General features: G+C 46.3%; 1 protein-coding gene across 1 annotated transcript; it reads right to left on the reverse strand.

The window, feature by feature from the left end:
* Positions 1-20,380: 20,380 nt before the first annotated feature.
* Positions 20,381-24,861, reverse strand: LOC127307512 (sodium/calcium exchanger NCL2). The gene is made up of 7 exons (XM_051338233.2): positions 24,417-24,861; positions 23,609-23,797; positions 22,982-23,163; positions 22,339-22,484; positions 21,988-22,255; positions 21,611-21,913; positions 20,381-20,872 (listed from the first exon to the last, which is right to left on the reverse strand). Exons 1-7 carry the CDS (start codon positions 24,784-24,786, stop codon positions 20,624-20,626), a joined length of 1,707 nt encoding a protein of 568 aa, XP_051194193.1. The 5' UTR covers positions 24,787-24,861; the 3' UTR covers positions 20,381-20,623.
* Between the last annotated feature and the right edge of the window lie 263 nt (positions 24,862-25,124).

Here is a 25,124-nt window from a genome sequence, read left to right on the forward strand (position 1 = left end):
CTATTCGCATCCTGGAAGAAGCTTTCAGAACCACCCGTACCCGAAGTATCAAGTTTCTGAAGATCCAATGGAGTAATCACACCGAAGAAGAAGCCACTTGGGAGAGAGAAGACTTTATGAGGACTGAGTACCCAGATCTCTTTAGTACCTAGTTTTCTCAGATCTCGGGACGAGATCTTTTGTAAGGGGGAAGGGTTTGTAACATCCCAAGTTTCAACAATAATAAACAAGAGAGATAATTTCCCCAAACCCAAAATTTGCAACTAACAAAAACTTTTTCTATACATATAGTGCCACATATAGATATATGCATTTGAGTGATATTCTTTTGTGCAATTGCCATTATGAGTGTTAGTATGGTTAAACATTGTCTTGTGAATCCTAAGCAAGATCACTAAACCCTAAATTGAGGGGAATTAGAGAAAATGGGAAAAACCCATTTCCCACTCACATACACCTTATGCAAAATTTCAAATCCTCAACCAAGGCCAAGATTGCTTGCTCCCTTGCTTCTAAAATACTTCAATGTGATAAACTAACACAATTGCACCCTTGAACCAAGAATCAAATGCAAAGAAATCAAAAATCTCACATACATATGATAATGGTCACTTGACCCAAAAATATTTTCTTCACCTCTTTTCCCCCCTGGTTTTCTCATTTCTTGAACTAAACTTGGTCAACCAAAGCCATGTCATCCAAGACCATGTCAAGGTGAGCAACTTTGATGTTGACCACCATGGCTAGAGTTGACTAGGTTGACCAGAATAAAGGTGACAAGAGGGGATGCTGAAATAAAGAGAAGATTATGTCACTTTTGACATTTTGCAAAACAACTCCAAATTGAGTGCCACCACCACCAATACTTCACATTTATTATATAAATGAGATTCACCAAAAAGATTTTCAAAATTCAAAGGAAAAGTTCATGCGGCCATTATGTCGAACAGGTGGCAGGCATCATTTCCAAATTGAGACACACCCTTTTACACACTGGTTTCTTCCCTAAACCCCTTTAATTCTTGATCATCACACTCTCTTACAACCCCTGCTTCACCCTAGTGCATGCTCTGGTCGATTAAAGTGAGAGGAGAGGGGAAAGAAACCCTAGACTAAGGCACACCGTGGCCATGCCGGCCACCTTTGGCATCTCCACCTCCAGCCCTCATCTCAACTCTTGCCCTTGTCCTGGAGCATCTACACTGCACAAGGACACGAATGGTACAAGCCCCTGCAACGCCACGGCTCTACTTTGGCCAGAACGCGCGTGGCCAAACCGCGCCAGGGCGTGCCAGTCGACGCGGTGAGCGCGCCCTGGACACGCCGGTCCGTCGAGCGCTCGAGCAGCCTACTCCTCGCCCTGCATCCCTACCGCGACGTTGAGTAGCTACTCCCCGCCCTCTACACGCTAGACACAAGCCCAGGCCTGCCCCTGCACCGTCGCCGTCATCCTCGGCCAAATGATGCCGCGCGCCCCGTGACAAACCCTGCAAGCTCCCGAGCCATCCCATCGCCTTTTCTCTGCGCCAGCTAGCCATTGAGCATCGCCAGGACGACGCCTACAAGATGCCGTCCTCGCCTTGCCCCTTCGATCGACGGAGAGGCCACGCTGTCGACGCTCCTCCACAGCACACCCGGCCACCTCGCTCCCTCTATAAATAGCGACGATCAGCACCTCATCTCTTCACACAATCCACTCCCCTCACCTCACTGAGTCTCCTCCACCCATCAATTTCACCAGACCTCGCCGGAGCTGCTCGAATCGCGAGCTCAAGACCGCCGGAGCCCGCGGAAGCTCTTCGTCGATTGGAGCCTCCCCGAGCGCCGCTGCTGCACCAGGCCGTTCCCCGTCGACAACCACTTCTCCGCGCCTACTGCCTGAGACCTGCACCGGCCTGGTACGCCCTCCGACCCCCTAGGCTCGCCGCCAGGGAGCCCGCTGCTCGTCGGAGAAGACGACGTTCACACGCCGTCGGATCCTAGTCTAATCCTGCGGCCTAACGCGCGCGTACCGCTTCGGCGTTTAAAGAGGCGCCGACAGGTGGCCCCCACCTTGTCAGCGCAGCCCGAGCGCACCAGATGCGTGTTGGGCTGCGAAGTGGGTTTTTATTTCGTTTCGGCCCAGTAACTCTTCCCGCCTAAGCCCAGGAATTCAAATCCAGTTTATTCTTTATTCAAATTTTGCTCTGCTGAATGTTTAGTAAAATTTGAATAGTTTGATTTCTGCCTAACCAAATCTAGCAAACCTTATACCGTTGGAAAGCCCATGAATTTATCTATCCAATGCCACTGGCCCCATCCCCATCTTCATTGTAGATTTAATTTGACAAAAAAAACAAGACAGGGACTTTTGCACATTCAAACTTTATTTAAAATTCAACCAGAATAGTTTTTGAAGTAATTCCAATTCTAATAAATCACAAATGATGTCCTCTAATTGATTATGCAATAACATAGCCCTGTTGTTTGTATGATCATGGACTAGATCAAATAAAATGGCTATGTAGTCATTTCTAGAGCATTTTTTTTAAGTGGAATTCAAACTCAACCCTAATATGAGAGTTACCTCTCATTTAAATTTTGATCCTAAGTACTAATAACCAGGGGGAATGACTTAGGTTAATGAACCCTTGAGAATTACTACTTAGAGATTTTAATTCATTTAAATGTTAAGTTTTAGAACTATGTGAAGTGTAGCACTGCAATCAAATTGAACTCACATATAATAGATATGAAATGTTGACTTTGGGTCAACCTATATTTCATACCTTATTATTATATGGAGAGATTAAATCTTAATAAGAGGAAATGAAAAGAAATGATTTCTTTTAAAGACCTACCCACCAAATTTAAGAAATAGGAATAATGAGAGGAAATTATTTCTCTTTCAATTAAAGACAAATCAAATAATCCACCATGCCATGTTTGATTGACGATAGGACTAGTGTGTGAACTATTTTGAGTGCCTCTAGTTTAGTATGTGAGCTTGGTTTAGTATTTATACCTCGTATTCATATATAGACGCTAGTAACGAGGAATACCAAGAGGAGGAGGGCTACTCTCAGGAAGAAGAAGAGAACTTCGATAACTACCCAGCTCAAGGCAAGCTAACCCTTGCTGAAAACAAGTGCTTAGCTCTACCAGAGCAAAGGCATCTTCACACTTTACTTCTATGTATTACCTATCCCATGTTTTTACTTACATTTGCTTTTGCTTATTTATTTCAAAGTACTTTTTGATTTATGATTCACTTGTCGGGAATAGAACAAGAGCATCAAAGTTAGCCTAAGCAAATAAAGCTAGATAGCACCCCCTCATGACTAGTTGCTATTGCTAAGAATTAAAATTGACTACTCTAGATGGGAACATTTGTGAAATGAACGGAGGTGAAAGATTTTGAAGGTGAATATGACCTTGAGGAGATGGTGATTTTCGATAAAATAGATGATTGAGTTTGAATGCAATACCCTTCCAATTATACGAGTACCCCCACAATACCTGATTATGGGTAGGGCTTAACTAGAAACTTGTGTATTTTAGTATGGGTTCCCTCTAAACAAACATCATAGGGGTTACGCTGAGGCTGCCTCCGTTAAGTGTGGACTGATGTTGAAACGAGGTGAATGTACGGCCCAAGCCCTGTGCAGTTCCCGGGTTAACCGCGGTTTCCACCGGGAGGCCAAGCTCATAGGGAGAGGTGCTCATACTAGCATAGATAAGTGAAAGGTTTCGATTGATGATCCGCGTACTGTGTTACGATGATTCGGGGTTATCCTCGACGGATGAAATCAAAAGTTGTGGCACAAGAGTACAACCTCTGCAGAGTGTTAAACCTATTCGAATAGCCGTGTCCACGGTTACGGACGATTGGAAAGGCCATACTACCTCCGTTATCATTAAAATGTTTTGAGTCTAGAAATGAATGGTGGTTTGAAAGGTGACATTTTGGTGAACCATAATGAGTTGTGGGAATGACACTAATGTTCCCACTTGAGTTAGTCTAGCACATGATATAGGCTTTTACCAAAGATTTATGAAACTAAAACTTGGCTTTATGCAAATAAACCTAGAGCTTAGTATCCCCTTACACTTATTGAGTTATTTATCTTAGAGTTAGTTTGCGAGTACTTTAAAAGTACTCATGGCTTTGCCCTGGCTATTCCAACGCCAGACTATGAAGGAGAGCACCAGTATCAGGATGACGGACAACAGGACGTCTACGATAACTAGGATCGTCTTCTAACGTCAAGCGTTGCCTGTGGAATAGATCGTCCACTACTACTTCGCTTCCGCTACTATTTGTGATGTTGAACAATATATTCGTGTAATATTGGATCATGTGATCTATGGTTGTAAGACAATATGTGTTGTAATAAATGATGACTCTATGCTACTTACTATTATGTCTCGCAAAAACATTATTCCCGGGATTGCGATGTACGGTATAATAGGCATCTGGACTTAAAAATCCGGGTGTTGACAGAGCGTACTCAACAAGTTCATTATAGATAAGAGGTATTTAATGCACTAGCTACGATATTAGACCAGAAAGTCTAATACCAATGCAAGTTTTGATAAACATTTCTTCAAGAGATTGCTTTTATTCCAAAGAGCTATGTCCGTCAGCCTTCACCGGTTTACTAGAACTTCATGGAGCTCCTTTCCGGCCGCGTTCGCAATTCCTCATCCCGGAACAGGGAGTGACAGGTCACAGTTCTTTACACTCTGCAGAGGTGTGTTGCTTTACCCATAAGAGATCTTAACCTTGGTGCCAACCGGGCAGCTTTCCCATCCACACTTCCTTCGGTGTGAGGCCCGGTATAAGGTCTAGCCAATCATGTTCCTCCGCTACCTCGAACACCCACCCTTTGTTGCATACTCCGACCCTGGGTCCACGCCGGCCCCATTATTCCCATAGATTTCAGGGTGGACTCCGACCACGACGTTAATGCAGGGCTCTACCATACATTCCTACGCCGGCAGATGCAACCCATCATAGACCTCATTACCGTTGGGACTTCTACGGGTTCCCACCCCTGCATCAAGTCTCGCAAGATCATGGGCACCCGGTAATGAGCATCCGTTGATGAACGAGAGGTGGAAACACTTTTGACTACTCCGTCCCACTCCGGATCTTATGGTTAACACGGATATTACGGCACAAGAATCACTGGCGACATTTGTTGTTTAATCCTAGATGGATATAACCCTTGCAATGGAACCTCCACCATATCAACACAATCCATGGTTCCATTGCCCACCACATAGTCATATTCATAATCATGAAAGTAGTGGTTTTGGTTTTTTATGCAATAGTGATTATCATAGTACTTTGCAAGTAATTTGATAGAAATACTCAAATGACATGAGCAAGTGATGAACTTGCCTGAACACTGCAAAGTTTTGCAGTTGGATGGTGTGGACAGACCCTTGTCCTCTGGTTCTGAAAATTAGCATCATTGTCTGATAAGGGCAATGGTTAAAGAAGCAATTATGCATGATTCCAGTTTTAGGGTTTGATTCCCCCTTCTGATGTCGTTATTATCTCATGTGAGAGGTTAATACTAAGAATAATTTAGGGATACTCTGTTTAGGTTAAAATACAACCTTGAAATGTTGTCAAGGTGTTTTTAAACTCTAATTGTATTTATGGACTTATTTTCATTGTTGAAAATAATATGTGTGATTTAAATCATTATTTAAATCATCAAATTAAGACCTATTCTTAATTGTCTTCAAAAATTCTCTTTGATATTTTATTTAGATAGAGAATTTTATGCTGATCCATTTACATATTTTTAATTATTTTTTTAGAGCTTTTATCAATTTTCTATTGAATTTCAAAGTTTCAGGTTTTTATTGAATTGTGAAAAGTCATTTTTTTACCCTGGGCCCACCTGTCAGGGTGGCCCAGTGGGTTGGGCTAAACCAGCTCGGGTCCAACCGACCCGAGCGGTCGCTCACTCGCCCACCACCTCGCACCCGTGTCCTAACCCTAACCCTAGAGCTCTGGCGACGCCGTGGTCGCCTCGCCGTCGTCGCTTAATCTACGCCGCCTTAGGCCGTCGTCGGCGACGAGATGATGCGGATCTGTCGCTGACGCCATTGTTCGTTCGCCATCGCCCCTCCAGTGCGCCAGACCTTCGGCGCCCGCCGCCGCCGTGCGTTGGAGAGGCCGTGGCCCTTCTTCCAGGCGCTTCCCCTGCGCGTGGTGCAGCACCAGGGTGCGGTGGTGGTCGCCAGGCTTGGATTGGCCAGGCCTAGTGCCGCCGTGCTCCGGCGCGCGCCGCCATGGCCGCCATGACCGTGTCGTCCATCTCCTCCCTGGTGAGTTCTTCTCCTACCCTTCTACTTCTTCTTCTCCACCTCTTCTTCGTCTAGCTTGGCCACGGGACTGCTTGTCCACGTAGAGGTACTGGCCGTGCTCGCTGCTGTGCTGTTTGTGCTGCTCCGTTGCGCCTAGCTTGCTGTGTGGCGTGTGCTGCTACTGCTTGTGCTACTGCCATGAATCCTAGCTACGGTGCTGCCCTATTCTGTCTATTAGCTATGCTTAATTCTTGCTATCTTGGTTGTGCACAATTCTGTGCATGTTCCAGAGCCACATGCTTGTTTAATCTTGCATTTCTGGCTTGAATCCTTCCCTGTGCCTCTGTTCTAGTTACTATTCTTGCTAGACACTCATGTGTATTCAATTTGGCTGCCCTGGCTTGATTACCATGTGTATTCCTCGCAATTTGCAAGTTCCAGGGCAATGGTATGCTGTCCCTTGTGTTCAATTTCATGTGTAAGCTGGATTGAGCATTACTGCTGGTTTAACTGCATGATTCAGTGATAAGCACCAAGTGCTTTACTTATTTATCTTGATCTAGTGGTTCATCCTGCCTTGGATGTGCTTCTGGATACAATTGTTGAATATCTGTGGCCAATTAAATATCTGGTCCATGCAATGTTGCTTAGTGATGCTCTAGCATGCTCTAGCAAGCTCTGATGATCATGTGATCATCACAACTGGTAGTTGGTTTGCTTACCTGTGCCTGTGCATTGCTGTTACCTATCTATGTGTATGTGTGTGGCACAGATCAGTGCTGGTGCTTGCTCAAGCATCAGCTGATACTTGCAGTGATCCTCTGGATCATTAGCAAATGTTTAATCCAAGATTTGCTTGTTAATATCAATTATCTGTGTTGCCTTTATTGATGGAGTGGATAATTGATGTGAACTGTGATACAGTGATGATCATCACAATTGATTGGCTTAGGCTAGATGGATGCCCACAGTGGTTGGGAACCCTAGCCCTTCTTTGAACCCAATCAGGGTGATGATATTTGTATTTGGCTTGTTGGTTTGACTGTTCTAGGGTTTGAGGTGACCCTGGCAGTAGTCATATGCTGCCCTAGGGTAGCTCCCCTATTTGTTGGCTTGCTGTTGCTCACCAAATGCTTTCTGGGTGATCCATTTATTGGATTGCCAGTGGCTCTTGATGTTGAAATCAAATAGACATTATTCTGTCTAGGTCTGATGGTCATCTAGCTGTAGGTGCTAAGTGTGTGTAACTAGGCTAACTTGTGCTTTCATCTCTTGCTGGATTTCTTCAGTTATGCAATGATTGTCATATCTGTTGTTCCCTTTTGATGATTGACCAGTGGCCTTTCTGCTCTTGCTTGCACCATGTGGCTTAATAGCCAGATGATGACATAACTTGGGTATCACACCCTGTTGATTATGTGTGCTTGATGCATATGCTTATATATGAACAAAACCATCTGGTTTGTCCATGATGCTTGGTATACCTCACTCCAGCTCCTAGAATGTGATGTTGGTGTAGAGGTTTGCCTCTGTGTTGATCTTATGGTTGCTTTGCTTGCCCTGCTCCTCCTGGTGACTTGATGAAACTTGATTTAATTCACAGGTGTGCTGGAATAGATTCAACAGTGAGGTTGTTCTATCTGTTCTAGCTGTTCTTGGTGTTCTTGGTGGCTTACCAGTTCAGTTCTGCCGATGGTTGAATCAAATGGCTAGGGTTTGGCTGTGAAAAGCTTTTATATGCTGCTGGCTTGCCCTTGTTGGTCGACAGCACCACCTGCAGCTTGTGGTGACTCACCCTGGTGTGTGTGTGTTACACATGCACACAGCCTTGTGTGCTGCCTGGTTGTGTGTGTGTGCAAGTGCTGTGCACTTGGACTTGGTCCTATCTGTGGCATGGATCTGCTCGGCAGAGACTTGAGCATATCCACTTCATTTCATTTGTTTGCTAACCTGCCAAGTGGCTATGCCACTTGGCATAACACTTGTTTTTTATTTGCTTTGTGTTTGTGTGCAGGGAAACAACCTGATGCTCCAAGGATCATGGAGATCATCAAGTACAAGGCTAAATGAAGATTAGCTTGTAGTGTTAGGATAGAACATTAAATTGTACTTTTCTTTTCTTTTCATTTTCCATTTTGTCCAATTCTTGTAATATGTTGTAATATTCATTTGTTCCAATTTTGAATCTTGTAAGTGACAATGTATCTTGTGTGGTTATTAATAAAGCTCAAGTTTTCCTTAATGAGCTTTACTTAATTGTTGAATTATTTATAATCTTGATTAAGGCTAATTGTTTATTAAATTATCTCAAGTTTGGATAATGTGATATTCATTTGATGTTTGAATTTGAAATTCAAATTCAAACTTGGGTTGAATTCATTCATACAACTTAATTTAGAATTCAATCATGCAACTTAAGTTTGTGATGCAAACTCTCCCCTCTCTTCTCAAAACCCTAGTTTAGTTGAATAAGGAACAAGTTTGTCGCACTCTCGAAACCCTAACCCTGTAAGGTGTCGAGAGAGAAACTTGTCCCCCTTTGATGCAGTTTTTGTTTAAAAGCGCGAAATTTCCCCGTAAATTACAATGCAATGCACATCCCTTTCTAAAATCTACCCCTCGATCGTCTCTAAACCTGGGATATTACAATGATGTAGCTTCAATGGTGAACATCAACATGTTGATCATATCATCCATATGACTCATGTTCAACCTTTCGGTTTCCGTTGTCCCGAGGCCATGTCTGTACATGCTAGGCTCATCAAGCAAACCCAAGTATTCCGCATGTGCAACATGGCTTACACCCGTTGTATGTTGAGTTTATCACACCCGATCATCACGAGATGCATCAAAACGTCAAACAATGCAACGGTGCATACGAGGGGAGAACACTTTATTATCTTGATATTAATGTGAGGGATCATCTTATAATGCTACCGTCGCGTTCTAAGCAAAATAAGATGCATAAAGGATTAACATCACATGCAGTTCATATGTGATATGATATGGCCCTTTTGTCTTAGCGCCTTTGATCTTCATCTCCAAAGCACGGACATGATCTCCATCATCAACGGGCATGATCTCCATCATCGTCGGCGTAGCGTCAAGGTTCATGGCGCCGTCTTCATGGTTGTTCACCTCATGTAGCAACTATTACAACTACTTTGAAATACTACTCAACATGAAATTTAAAAACAACCATAAGGCTCCTGCCGGTTGCCACAATACAATAATGATCATCTCATACATATTCATCATCACATTATGGCCATATCACATCACCAAACCCTGCAAAAACAAGTTAGACGTCTCTAATTTGGTTTGCATATTTTACGTGGTTTAGGGTTTTCGAGAGAGATCTAATCTACCTACGAACATGAACCACAACGGTGATACTAATATTGTCAATAGAAGAGTAAATTGAATCTTCACTATAGTAGGAGAGACAGACACCCGCAAAGCCTCTTATGCAATACAAGTTGCATGTCGAACGAGGAACAAGTCTCATGAACGCGGTCATGTAAAGTTAGTCCGGGCCGCTTCATCCCACTATGCCACAAAGATGAAAAGTACTCAAACTAAAGACAACAAGAGCATCAACGCCCACAAAACCATTGTGTTCTACTCATGCAACCATCTATGCATAGACACGGCTCTGATACCACTGTAGGGAATCGTTGCATAGAAAACAAAAAATTTCCTACCGCGAGAACGCAATCCAAGCCAAGATGCAATCTAGAAGACGGGAGCAACGAGGGGATGATCAAGACTAACCCTTGAAGATTTCCAAAGCCTATAAGAGTAGGCTCTTATTGCCGCGGTAGACGATCACTTGCCGCTTGCAAAAAGCGCGTAGAAGATCTTGATCACGGTGCCACAATCGGGCAGCACCTCCGTACTCGGTCACACGTTCGGTGTTGATGAAGATGACGTCCTTCTCCCTGTTCCAGCGGGCAGCGGAAGTAGTAGCTTCTCCTTGAATCCGGCAGCACGACGGCGTGGTGGCGGTGGCGGTGGAGATCTCCGGTGGAGCTTCGCTAAGCGTGCGGGAGAAGAGGAGGAGAGAGGGGGCGGCTAGGGTTTGGGAGAGGGGGTGGCCGGCCACCTATGGGTGCGGCCAAGCTATGGGCTTGTGGTGGTCAGCCCCCTCTCCTATGCCCCTCATTATATAGGTGGAAGCCCCAAGTATTGGACTACAAGTCTTCGAATAAGACCCGAACCAAAAACCTTCCATGTGTAGGGAAACCTACCCAAGGTGGGAATCCCACTTGGGGTGGGATTCCCCCCTACCATGAGGGGGGTTGGCCGGCCACCCTTGGGGAGTCCACCTTGGACTCCTCCCCTTTAGGGTTGGCTGGCCATGCAAGGTGGAGTCCCTCCGGGACTCTACTTTCCATGGTGATTTCTTCTGGACTTTTCTAGAACCTTCTAGAACCTGCCATAAATGCACCGAATCATTTACAAACTTGGAATATGACTTCCTATATATGAATCTTATTCTCCGGACCATTCCGGAACTCCTCGTGATGTCCGGGATCTCATCCGGGACTCCGAACAAATATTCGAACTCCATTCCATATTCAAGTTCTACCATTTCAACATCAAACCTTAAGTGTGTCACCCTACGGTTCGCGAACTATGCGGACATGGTTGAGTACTCACTCCGACCAATAACCAATAGCGGGATATGGAGATCCATAATGGCTCCCACATATTCAACGATGACTTCAGTGATCGAATGAACCATTCACATACGATACCAATTCCCTTTGTCACGCGATATTTTACTTGTCCGAGGTTTGATCATCGGTATCACTCTATACCTTGTTCAACCTCGTCTCCTAACAAGTACTCTTTACTCGTACCGTGGTATGTGGTCTCTTATGAACATATTCATATGCTTGCAAGACATTAGACGACATTCCACCGAGAGGGCCCAGAGTATATCTATCCGTCATCGGGATGGACAAATCCCACTGTTGATCCATATGCCTCAACTCATACTTTCCGGATACTTAATCCCACCTTTATAACCACCCATTCACGCAGTGGCATTTGGTGTAATCAAAGTACCTTTCCGGTATAAGTGATTTACATGATCTCATGGTCATAAGGACTAGGTAACAATGTATCGAAAGCTTATAGCAAATAACTCAATGACGTGATCTTATGCTATGCTTAATTGGGTGTGTCCATTACATCATTCATATAATGATATAACCTTGTTATTAATAACATCCAATGTTCATGATTATGAAACTAATCATCCATTAATCAACAAGCTAGTTAAGAGGCATACTAGGGACTCTTTGTTGTCTACATATCACACATGTACTAATGTTTCGGTTAATACAATTATAACATGATATATAAACATTTATCATAAACATAAAGATATATAATAACCACTTTTATTATTGCCTCTTGGGCATATCTCCTTCACTAATTGCGTAGGGCTACAAGAACCCTCAATGCCGGAGTTAACAAGCTCCACAATATTCAATGTTCATATTTAAATAACCTTAGAGTGCAAGATAGATCAACACAACCAAACCAAGTACTAACATAGCATGCACACTGTGACCATCACACTATGAAAGGAGGAATAGATCACATCAATACCATCATAGTAATAGTTAACTTCATAATCTACAAGAGATCACAATCATAGCATATACCAAGTACTTCATGATGCACACACTGTCAACATTACATCATGGAGGAGGAATAGACTACTTTAATAACATCACTAGAGTAGCACATAGATGAATTGTGATACAAAACTCATATGAATCTCAATCATGTAAGGCAGCTCATGAGATCATTGTATTGAAGTACATAGGAAGAGAGATTAACCACATAGCTACCGGTACAGCCCCGAGCCTCGATGGAGAACTACTCCCTCCTCATGGGAGACAGCAACGTTGGTGAAGATGGCGGTGGAGATGGCAGCGGTGTCGATGGAGAAGCCTTCCGGGGGCACTTCCCCGTCCCGGCGGCGTGCCGGAACAGAGAGTCCTGTCCCCCAGATCTTGGCTTCGCGATGGCGGCGGCTCTGGATGGTTTCTCGTACCATGGCTTTTCCGTCTCGATGATTTAGGTCGAGGAGGCTTAAATAGGCGAAGAGGCGGCGTCAGAAGGTCAACGAGGCGACGACACAACAGGGGGGCGCGGGCCACCCCCAGGCCGCACCGGCCTACCATCTGGTGGGCCTGTGGCCCCCCTCTGGCCTCTCTCGGGTGTTCTGGAAGCTTCGTGGGATCCTAAGATGCTGGGCGTTGATTTCGTCCTATTCCGAGAATATTTCCTTACTAGGATTTCTGAAACCAAAAACAGCAGAAAACAGGAACTGGCCCTTCGGCATCTCGTCAATAGGTTAGTTCCGGAAAACGCATAAATATGACATAAAGTATGCATAAAACATGTAGATATCATCAATAATGTGGCATGGAACATAAGAAATTATCGATACGTCGGAGACGTATCAAGCAGCTCCGCCCACCTTTCGTCGTTCTTTTGGGCGCGGGAGAGAAAGGTCGAGGAGACGTCGGCGAGGCATTTCGTGATCGACGCCTGCGTCTTTTCAGACGACGCAGCGTCGGCCAAGGCGGCCTTGGCAGCCTTGTTGCCAGTAGGACGCCCTGTCGAAGTTGCCAGCGGCGCGTCCAGATCAATGGCGTCCTTCCCCTTGGACTGCGACAGGCGCCTCAACCGCCATTTCTCATTCCCTTTGAGCTTGCTATAGCAATGCATCAGCGCGAACGGCTTATGCCCATCTGAGTTCCTCGCGTAAACCTCCATGGCCCTATCAAACTAACCAAAGGAAGCAGAGTCATTTCATCGAACACAATGTAGGCGCTATGGATTATGGAAGAAAGAGTCGTACCAGTTGGGCGACGTCGGCGCCGCTGTCGCCTCTGGTCTCTAAGTCCTGATGGTACCCATGGAAGGAGTTCACCGACGCCTGGATGATGGCCCATCGCGTCGACATTGCCTTCTGGCTCCTCTTCATTGGCACTTTCTTGTACTCACTGTTGATGAGCTTGCGCTCATCGAACTCGGCCTTGATCCTCGCCCAATACTTCCCGCCTTTTTGGTTAGCGCCGATGATGGAGTCATGGCTCACCGTCGCCCACGACTCGCACAGACAAAGATCTTCCAGAGGCATCCACTTCGGGCCCCGTGTGCCCGACGCCTTCTTCTTCTTCTTCTTCGTCCTCACGCCGTCCGCGTCTACCTCCACGAGATCATCGTCACCGGCACCCTCGTCGTTCTCTTCCTCGCCGCCCTCTTCGTCCTCATCGTCGTCCTCCTCGTCGTCCTCCACCCCGTCCTCTTCCTCGTCGTCCTCCTCCTCAACCCTGCCGTCCTCCTCAGCACCGGCGCCGTCGTATTCGAGTGGACCCCTGCTGCCGGTGAAAGGGCCGACGTCCGGACCGGGTACTGGCTCACGCTGCTCGTACGCCGGGGAGTAGAGGTTGTTGGGGTTGAAGCCGCCGTGCGGCAGCGCATCCTGGTAGTGCGGCGACAAGTTAGGCGTCACGCACCCGGGAGTGCCGGAGGGGCCGTCGTTGTAGAAGGCGGATGACAACGGAGAGAAGACTCCCGGAACGTACACCGGCACGTTCGTACTATATGGGCTCGCGTTGGTGGCGGCGATACACCCGGCCAGTATGTCTTTGGTCTTTGGCGCGCCGCCAGAGCCTTCTTCTCCAGCTCCACCGCCCTCCGTCCTTTCCGCTCCGCCGTCGATAGCTTCCGGCGCAGGCAATCTTGCTGCCATTGATCGTCGGTCCATCCTTCAGGCTTCTTCTTCAAAGCCGGCGCTTTCCGCGGCCTCGCGAACGGCGCTGTCGCCCCTTTCGTCCCATTGCCCGGCGGCTTCTTGGCCGCTTTCTTCGCCATCTTTTTGGGGGCTGTCGGCGGCGCCATGTGGAGAGGGTAGCGCCGGCGGGTGGACGGAGGGTGGACGGCGGGATAGGAGAAATGAATCAGCGGCGGGATATGTTTTGGGAGGCCTGAAATGCGCGGCGGTATAGGCGCGATTTGGCGGGAGCGGCGGGATTTGGCGGGAGTGTGAGACGAATTTTCCCTGTGCCGCTGACGGGTCGGCCCCGCCACTCCCCGTCTCGCTTTTCGTTGTGTCCGGCGTCCCCGGTGCGTCCCCTGTGGGACGGGGACGAGCTCGGGGCGCCGGACACCGTATCGGGGCGCGCCGGACAAAAATGAGCTTTGGGGGACGCGGCTGGAACGCATTTTCTGTCCGGCGCGCCCCAAATCTCTTTGGGGGACGCTTTGGGGGACGCGACTGGAGATGCTCTAATGTTTCAGATACAATCCTCCATGATCAGTAGCAATGTAGTAGGGTTATCCAACGAAAATGGTGAATGGAACCTGGGTGCGCGCGCACCCATTTACAAAAAGTTCAAAAAAAATGCTATTTAAAAGTTTCAAAAAAATGTGAAGTAAATTTTTGCATGTAGATATTATGTTGATACTTACTCGCGCGTGTTTTCACGGAGAAATACCATTCTGTGTGACCTACACAAAAATGACAAAATGCAAATTCCTATTCCTGTGAATAGTACAAATTCATGTTCACTATTCTCATTTGGACATTTTGTCATTTTTGTGCAGGCCACACACAATGATATTTTTTCGTGAAAACTCACACGAGTAAGTATCAACATAATATCTACATGCAAAATTTTACTTCACATGTTTTTGAAACTTTTAAATAGTATTTTTTTTTGAACTTTTCGTAAATGGGTGCGCGCGTACCCAGGTTCCATTCCTCCGGGTCGGGTTATCCAAGTCCATTGCGGAAATACAAATACTAACTGTATACTAAAGGTAACTAACAACAGTACACAGCTCACCCTCCGCGCGCCCCTGCGCGGACTACCGTACCCACAAGGGTCATGAGAGGAAGAATATGTAAACCATTGTAGCAAATCACTCTGTGCAGTGCACATGCATCCTTCCTGTGCGGGACACTGATTTAATTTCCGCACTTGCATGAAGCGAGCGAAGTACTCCCACCGGAGTAGTACACCCACCGGGAATTAAATCAGTCGAGAGCTAGCTGCGCAGGGGAAGCAATCTCGAATCTTCTTCCAAGCGCAAAATCGGTATAGACTACGGACCTAGAAACGCACACATATCAATCGGCGTTGACTACCACCACCAACAGCATGGACGAATCGGGGCAAGGGCGTTGGACGCCTAGTCTGCGGACGGGAGCGGAGTAGTGTCGGCCGCGCAAGGGACCGCAGCGGCAACGGCGTCCTGGTCCGCCAACACCTGTGATACTTCCCGGGGGCGGAACCTAGTCGCGCGACGGCGACCTGGTTTGGGGCGGGGAATGGATGCCTTTGCATCTCGGCACCAGCACCCGCGATGTTGTGCGAGGTATTTCTGGCGGAGGATGCAGATCCTAGGCTGGAAGGAAACGGACAACCTGGGCGCCGGCGAGCAGGTTTCACGATTGGGGACCAGGGTGGGGCGCCGACCAGGGATGGGCCGCAGCGGAGCGCTCCGGCCAGCAGGGATCACGGCCGGGGTGGGGCCCGACGACCAGGGGTGGGTCTCGGCAGAGCGCGCCGGCGAGTAGCGGAGTAGGGCTCACGGGAGATCGAGGTGTGGCGGCCGGTTGGGAAGAGCGAATCCAATTTCGGTTGGAGGAGATGTTAGGTCGGGTGGGAAGAAAAAATTGGTTTTTTACCCAAAACTTCACCAGCCTTGGATCATCTACCCAAAGTTGATTGAACATTGGCAAAATACCCATTAGGGACCTGAGCGGAAGAAACACAATTAGGTGAGAACCATTAAACATATCGATGGGTTAGCATTCATATCGCCCACAATTGCCGCCGGCCCGGCGCACCCGTCCTGTATGGCCTCGGTCTGAAGCAATATAAATCATGTCACAAACTGATGAACTGAAGCAATATATGAGTCAAGAGCCGGCCAGCTTATTCAAGGTAGGAGGCAATCAAAGAGAGAGGAATTAAGACGGATATACAGACGAGCGGCGCCGAGCCGGCGGCAACAACGGTGGCGGCACGAGCGGACGAAGCTGATGAAGGGGCGAACATCATCGGGCGTCTGCGACTGTTTCGTCACTCAACGGACGCCACGGCGTTGATCTGTCGCTCCGGCAGCGCTGGTTGGAGACGATCCCCTGTACGTTTTAACAACTGCTTGCGATCTAATCTTTTTTTACAGGAGTTGGCTGCTTGCGATAAGTTCAATGATCCCCTCTAACTAGGGGCCTCACGTAATTATGATTTTGCTTTCAGGTCCCTAATGGGTATTTTGCCAATGTCTAATCAACTTTGGGTAGATGATCCAAGGCTGGTGAAGTTTTGGGTAAAAAAACAATTTTCCCAGAAAAAAAAAGAAGAAACGAATCGGTAAGCAGTGGCATTGTAAGTATTATAAGAATTAGTGGAAGGGTAAATTGGTAAAAAGTAGGACGGACGAACAAGAAACCTTATTTTCTTTATTATTAGGTATAGATAGTAAATTTGCCCGTGCGTTGCTATGGGTCTATTTTTGCTTAATATTTTTTTAGTCGATCAAGAATTTTAAATGATCAAAAATAATGCATGTCTTTCTTGCCCTCAGAAACATGTGATCTTTTTCCCCTTTGTCGTCTACCTGACATGGTTGAGGGTGCCCATCTCGCCGTTGACATTGATGCCTTCTAAACCCTCAACTTTATGAAGTTGACCACTTCGTCCAAGATGAGCCCATAGTTGTCACTGGCCCAGCCACCATCATTAGATTTGAAATTTAATCGATATTTGCTTATTTGGTGCATTTTTGTGTGAATCTTTCTCTGAGAAATTGGTCATGGTATGGCTGTGATGGTTATTGTATCATCGCCACGTGATGGTGAAACCTTTCACCTAGCCTCTTTACGGCAAACAGTTTCACCCGATCGCCGATTGTGGCTACACTTTATGCCTCGAACATCGTCCTTGTCGGCACGATTGGTACATGTGCAGACGAAGTTTCGAAAATATCAGCAAAACAGTTCGCGTAGAGGGACTTGAGTCCTTTTTATATAATTCTTTTGGCTTACCACGAGTAAAGTAAATTGCTAATAAATTAATCTCGCCTCAGAGGCAAGTACTGTGTAAGATGGTCACATCCGCAGTAGCATAGAATTGTCGAAAAAAGACACATGGGACGAAAATGTGCATTATAGATTAGAGTGATAATTAAATGTAAGATCAAATTTAATCATCTTTGCCTTTTCTGATTAAAGCGATATGTCATGTTTAGTTTATTAGCTAACTACATGCTTAGGCATGTAAATTTTCCACCACATTTTTCTTATCCTCGCATAACTGTTCTTACGTATTTTTTTCCCTTCAAATTGATATGCAGAGCATGCGCAGCATCGCTGTTGTGGTGATCTCTGCCGGCTGAAAGTTTCACAGAAATCAATTAACTCGATCTATCAATATCTCACCCGCTCTCTTCTATTTCGTTTCCGCAGAGATTGAAACTGACCCAAGGAGCGGCAGGGATGGGTGCACGGCCAGTTCTTCCCATCGATCGATCAGGAAGTTCTGCTTAGTGAAGAGAACGCAGGGTGAGTTGGGCAAGAAAGAGACCCACGGAGAGCACGCTGCGCGGGTCGCCGGGGGCACGGCACACACCAGCGACCTCTCCAGGACAGCTGCACGGTCTCCACCCTCCGCAGCGGCGTCGAGGAGTTGTGATGAGAGCACCGCGAGCCGTTCATGAGCGGGATCGGCCGCGATCCATCTAACTGGTCGCGCAGCAACGGGGTGGTCGCAGGAGAGGAAGTACTCTTCGAAGCGCGATAGAGAAATCGCAGGTTGGTCGCCGCCCCGTTTGCAGGGTGAGCCTCAGATCCATCGACCGCACATCGTGTTTGAGCTGTAGGAAATCACCAGAATCCCCAATCCCCAATCCCCAATCCCAGCCGCCATGGTCTGCTGAGAGTGAGCAACGGGGAGCGATGCGGTGGTAGGTCATTGGTATGTTAGTCGATCTGTGCTGGTAACATCCAGCCGGCGCCGTGAACCCTGCGACCAAATCTACCGGGAGAGACAACCGCGAGAGCAAGGTCAATGAATGTCTGGTTCTAGAGAAGACTGTGTATGCTGCAGCGGAGGAGGTCGGTTTGGTGCCCGCAGCGTACCAGCTGATGGAGTTCCGCCTCCCGCGCTACTCTAGCGACGCGATGGGACAACGACGGGGAGGGGTGAGGCAAGCGGTGGGGACCTTTGGAGATGTGTCGGGCATGAAAGGGGATCTCAATTCTGATGCGGGCTCGGACGGGATGGCGCAAAAATAACCCTCGAACCGTTTTTCCACTTGCCGGTGGCAGTGGGAGTAATTTCCGTCAAATCCAGGGGCTATTAAAAACGGACGAACAAGAAGCCTTATTTTCTTTATTACTAGGTAGTATATAGATATGGCCATTTGATAAACAGAAGTAATTTGTGTCGACGTGTCGTAATCGCAATATGTACAAAAGAGAAGTCATTTCATTAGTATTACCAATCCTATATAGAAGGTAAATGACACTTGTATAGTTATATGAATCTCTAAATGCAAACACTGGCTGCCTACACCGGCGGCAACGACTCCGGCGCCTCTTCAGTCGCCGCCGCCTTCACTGTCAGCATTACCGGCGGCTTGGTCACGGATCTGCACGTCGGACATGTCCGGTGGGACTGCAGCCACATGTCAACGCACTCCACGTGGAAGATGTGCCTGCACGCCGGCAGCTGCCGCACCATCTCGCCGCCGTGCACGCCCTCTAGGCAGACCGAGCACATCACGCGGCTCGTGGTGGCCTCCTGCTTGCTGCTGCCGTCGCTCTTGAGCGGGCACAGGTACGCGAACGCCGGCGGCAGCGGCACGTTCGCGGGCAACACGCATGCGCACCCTGGCGCCCGTGTCCGTGTCCGGCCCGGCGTGGCCGTGACAGCTAGCAGCGCGCTCGCTGGCCTCCCCCTTCCACGAATCCATGCCTTGGGAGCGAAGTAGCCAACGACGCCGAGGAGCAGAGCCGCCATGGCTGCGAAGCCGCAAGCTTTCCATGCGGCGACGGAAGAGGAAGCGACGAGCACACAAACGATGACGACGGAAATGCACACGACGGCGACTGCGTAGAAGACGCGGTATGCACCGATGACGCTGTTGCCGGTGTCGTCGCCGTCGGCGGAGCTCGCTGGCAGCCTCGGGTGCATGTTCGTCATGGCTGCCGGGTCGATCGACGCACTGAGAGAGTAATAGGTGCTTCTGATCTGCTCCTGGCAAGTAACTTGAACAGTAGGCAATCGATGTTGCCATGGATGAATGCTTTCGTGGCAAATAAATAGTGTTCCCGTATGTGGTTTTGGCGTCTCACTGACGTTTGGTGAATTGTATAAGAGTCAAAAACTAAGACAGGAATAGTTGTCGTAATCACTACCGCGCGCCGGGGTTGAAAATGAGCGGGTTGCCTACTTGCATTGACGTGCCCAGCCTCATAGAATTCTCTCAGTTCAGTAGGCATTTGGAGATTGGCTAGCCCTAGATTAAAAAATTGGACCGGCAAGTGAACTGGTGAAACGATTGGTTCACCGATTCGCTGGTCCGACCAACGGGTCATCTCATCCAATGACAACAAAGATTTATTATTTTTAATTAAAATTTAAGTAAATTTGAAACAAAATAATCATAAAAGCTATATATAGGGGATAGTATATTTTACTATGTAAGCACAAAGCATGTTAAATACAAGTGGCATTGGGTTTTACTTGTTGTGCTATTTCTTCCTAGCTGAAGGTCACGAGATCAATTCCTCTTACTACGGTCATTGACTTATAAAAAACCATAAGACAGTTTATGTTCTTTCGGTCAAACAATCAAACCGATCCGCCTTTTTGAACTATAATTTGGATACAATTAAATATAAGCTGTATGCATCTTTTCGATGAGGATCTTACCTCCATTTCCAAAAACAATCATCCCAGTGGTTGGGCTGTCTATTACCGAGCGTGGTAAAACAATCATAATTGCAAACATGAACACGCAACCCATCTTAGATCATCCCATGGTCCAGGTATTTAAAACTGAACCGTTTTGACTACAGAGTTCATCTTAGCTTATTAGTGACTGTCCAAAGTATGCAGGATGTCAAAGCTGTAGTCTGCACTGCATCCACCCCAGCTGAACACCGTACCAGCCTACCAGATGAGGTTTACAACAGAAGAAAAGTGGCCCATGCCTACATTTCTCTCCTCTATAACACACACATATCAACTAATCGCTATCCAGGTCAGGTCTACGACCAGCCAAACTTGTAGTCGAGGATGTAGACCAGGATCAGCGATAATGGGTACAGAAGGAAGGCGACAAAGCACATCCACAGTGGGAACGTTGTCCGGAAGCTGGTGAAGAGGCCCATAATGATGCACACCAGGAATATCACCAGGACCTCCGATGAGAAGTCCCAGGTTAAGCCCCTGATGTAAACGAGAGACAAGAACACGGCAAGGCAGAGTGTGTTGTTCATAGTCACTCCACCGTACACCTGCAGTTAAAATGACAACATTACATGAAATTATATATTGGAATTTCTGAAATCTGCAGAAACTGAAGCATACTCAGATTTAGGATTGCAAATAAAGTATTATTGCTCTTCCTCCCACGGAAGGCATTGCACGCAAGCATTAGGCATTGAAAGATCATATATTTATAAAATCAAAACCTTGATTCATCAAGGCATTCGTTTTCTGTTAACAGCATAAAGTATCCTTGGCCTTCCAAACCTCAGTTTGAGCATTGGTGTGATGTGGTGTGGTGTGCTTATGTTTAAAACTATTGTATAATATCTGTGACCATATTTGGTAAATCAGACTAATGTTGCATATAATCTAAAATCCACTGATTGCCATCTTGCATTTTGTCTGATATGTTTTCGGATGGAATAAATATCCGGTTGCAGTTTGACAAAGAAAAAGGAAGAACCTAGAAAAATATCATATATCTAAAAGAGGCAAAACCTGAATAATATAATCCATCTTAAAACTAAAAAGCCAAGGAAACTCAAGTCACAGTATGTAAGAACTTGTTTTCTGAAAGATCGTTTCGCAAAATACCTTGGAATTCATATGGTTATAAAATAACTAGGTTAACAGTATAGGAGAAATAAGTCCAAGCAAGTTTAGAGGTAAGTGGAAAATATTGAGACCAAAAAATAAATCAGAACGAACGTAATTGTATGATGCTCCAATTGTCAACAGAAACATAAGGCATCCAACAGACATACCTCAGAGAATGTTAGAGACAAAGTACGTTGCTTCTTTCGGCTGGCAAAGATAATTGCTGAGACAGCCTCACTGGAATTGGTAGCCAAGGGCATCGCAATGAAGGAAATGAAAAAAGAAGGTATATTCGTTGCACTTGAAAAGTTGTGGACAGCGTCAACAAGTGGATCTGCAAATGCTGCTGCCATTGCAGTTCCGAGAAGTAAAAGAGCAATGGCCTTAAAGCAGGTCCAGGTAGGATTTTCAATAGATTCACCATCCTCTTCATCCTTGTCAAGCAGCGCAGTATGTTCGTCCCTTGTTGTCTGCACAATTGCAGGATGACACAGTTTATCTCTGTGGAAAAAATAGCTGCACATACATGTGATTAAAAACTTACAGTGTGAAAATCATCCATAAACTTTTTTGAGTAGACACCAGAAAAAGCAACTGCACGCTTAGCTTCTTCAAGCCATCTAAGGACACCATCAATAAATTCCCCCTTTTCAATGAAATTATTATGAGATCTATCGAAGTCAGCCATGACTTGATCTGCAGCGAGGTTACTATCCAAGTCAATATCTTCAAAATTGACGCCAACGATGAACGCTTGTAGTTCACCACGCTCTATGCTTCCATCATTGTCCAGATCAATTTTGTGAAATAACCTGAAAATTCTCAGGATATCATTTAGAAGAGTTTTCTTGGACAAAAAAATAGGGAAAAGGCGAATTGCAGACCAGTGGCATACTTCTCTATGACAGAAACATTTGGCCTGCCATCATCATCAATAAGGCGACCAAAAGTATGCATCTGAGCATGTTTCAGAAGTCCCGACATTACATGCTTCAGTCTTGAGTATTCTAATTTTCTCCTCTGGATCCATGGCTGAAAGATCTGTTTATCGAAGATACAGAAATTGGTCAATGGAGAAATGTAGATCAAAATATGATTGTCGTTAACAGTAAGTATGCACACTTGACCCTTGGAAAATTAGCGGCACGTAAATGAACATGTGCCCCAGATTTCAGGTGGGTGGTAGAGAGGCACTATTTATTTTAATCAAAAGACATGATTTCCTAGATTTCATAGTGTCACAATGAAATATTCATAAAATTTTAAGACAAATTGACATAGCAATATTAGTGAGAAATATAATTATTAAATAGTAAAATGCACCCGGAGTACATAAACTTGCTCCATATGTACACTTCAGTACATAAGAAATATAATTATTAAATAGTAAAATGCACCCGGAGTACATAAACTTGCTCCATATGTACACTTCAGTACATAAACTTGCGAATGTTGCATTGGAAGAAGATAATTTGTCATTAGTAGGAGCAGAGAAGGTAGAAACAAAGAGTTTAATTTTCCCTTAGGCCACTATATACCTGATATAGACAGTACGTGAGCAAAAGTAACACTGCAACTATAAGCCCAAGCAGTAGAGTTAACCGATGACCAGATTGGAGCTTCAGAATGGATGGTATCTGAACAACTATAAATGGAAGAACAGATATCGCCATGATTCTCGCTGCATAGCTGGTCTGAAGATCAGTGGAAACACCAGAGCCTACAACAGTACAGATGTTATTCAGCAAAACATCACAAGGACAGGATCCATCATGTTTGTACGGATCAAAATCATGGAAACTATTTATCCTACAGAAGATAAGTATTAGCAGCCATGATACTGATATAAGGTCGAAAATTAATGTTTATGGAACAGAAAGAACAGAACAATACCAGAGTTTCTTATCCTCTGTGACTCAATAAATACATTGAGTTTTATGAAGCCTAGCGTTGAGTCCAAACTAAAGAACTAGACTCTCTATATAAACTATTGTAGTGATGTGGACTAAGACTATGAAAATGAAAACAATTCTATGAAGCTATTAGATGGTAAGATTGTCAACGGTTTGCTTGGAAGTCCAGATGTGAGCTGAACTTAATGGCATTTTCTCAGGTAGGACCCCATACTAGAATTTGAGAAATAACAGAGTGAATATCTGACATACCAAAAAGACTGAAGGCTTTGGTATCTTGGGAATCAACAGTAGTTGAATTCTCGGAGAGATCACATTTGCCAACAACAACACAAGATCCCCAGAGTATGGTTAAAAGCATGACTGTGGAGCCCGCAAGCAGTCCCATTCCGATCAAAACCTGACTTTGAGCAACCTCCTTGGAGCCAGAGAGGCCAGAAACTGGAATAGAAAAGACAAACACATTATGCATATGAAATATAACTTGAAAGTGTTTGTAAAAGTGAGACAGAAATATTTGATATTTTGAAATCCCGTAACAATCCGATTGCACCATGGTTAACATTTTCAGTCGAAGCAGTCCACGTATGCACTTGATATGATTAAAATCTACTTGCTGTGCAGCCTGACCAAATAAAATTTTAACAACTAGTTCATCTCTTAAGCAATTTTCAAGCACCAGGGTTAATGTTTTCAGTCGAATCAGTGTACAACTGAACTTTCAGTCGTCGGGATAGTCAACTTGTACCACATGGCACATGAGGCGAGCAATCTGAAAACAATCAACTTATATCCTAGTGTGTCAATTAACAAAAGCTCAAGTTGTATATTTAAAATACGAATGAGTTTAACTGCTCAACTAGAAAAAAAAAATACGCAAATGCACAGCTAAGCACAAACGATCAAAAAACTACTATAGGAGGAGTGATCGATCAGTGGTGACAAGGATGCAACAAAGGCGAAGTGTGATCCGCTCTCTCTTAAAAAAAGTAAGGGGAAGGGCTTTGACGAGATGAAACAAACAGGATGAAAAAAAAACGGGGGAGAGCAGGGAACGGACCGAGGATTAGCAAGGCGTCCGGGAGCGCGCCGAGGATGGGGAGGAAGAGGCCGCCGACGATGCCCGGTCCGAGGATCTCGAGCAGCAGCTCGCTGCCGGCTGAGAGGTACGTGGCGGACTTGAACATGAGGAAGCCGTATGCGACGGCGAGGAAGAGGTTCCCGCCCGCCGTGTCCGTGCACGGCAGGAACCCGTACGTCATCTCGCACCCCTCCGACTCCGACGGTAGGCGGAGCGCGGCGATGGAGTCGTCGGCGGTCCGCTGGAGGCCGTCGGAGGCTGGGAGGAGGCGGCCATGGGCCGCGACGGCGCCGACGAGGATTGCCAGGAGGAGCCGCGCGATTAGGAGGCGCGGCGGCGGCGGAGTCATGGTGTGAGCGAGGGAGTGGAACGGAGAATGAATGACGCGGCCGCGGCGCGGTGAGTGGTGGGGCAATTAAAGGACGGACGCGGTTCGAGAGATATGGGTCGGACGGTGGTGGTCCTGCTGCTGCTGGGATGCCCGGGCTGTGGACGCGCCGGCGGGCGAAAGATGTGGCGCCAACGGCTACGTGGATATGGCGGATCTTCTGGCGCCCGTTCGCGACGAGTGTCAGGCCGGCGCGTGGCTCCGTTATGTGGAGGAGACCTGGTGCATTCTGTCATCGAGAATCGGGAGAAAGTACTGTACAGAAAAGTAAAAGAAGAAAGAAGAAGGGTGCCGGCGTG

This window comes from Lolium perenne, chromosome 6 (genome assembly GCF_019359855.2).
Source record: "Lolium perenne isolate Kyuss_39 chromosome 6, Kyuss_2.0, whole genome shotgun sequence".
Lineage (NCBI taxonomy): Eukaryota > Viridiplantae > Streptophyta > Magnoliopsida > Poales > Poaceae > Lolium > Lolium perenne.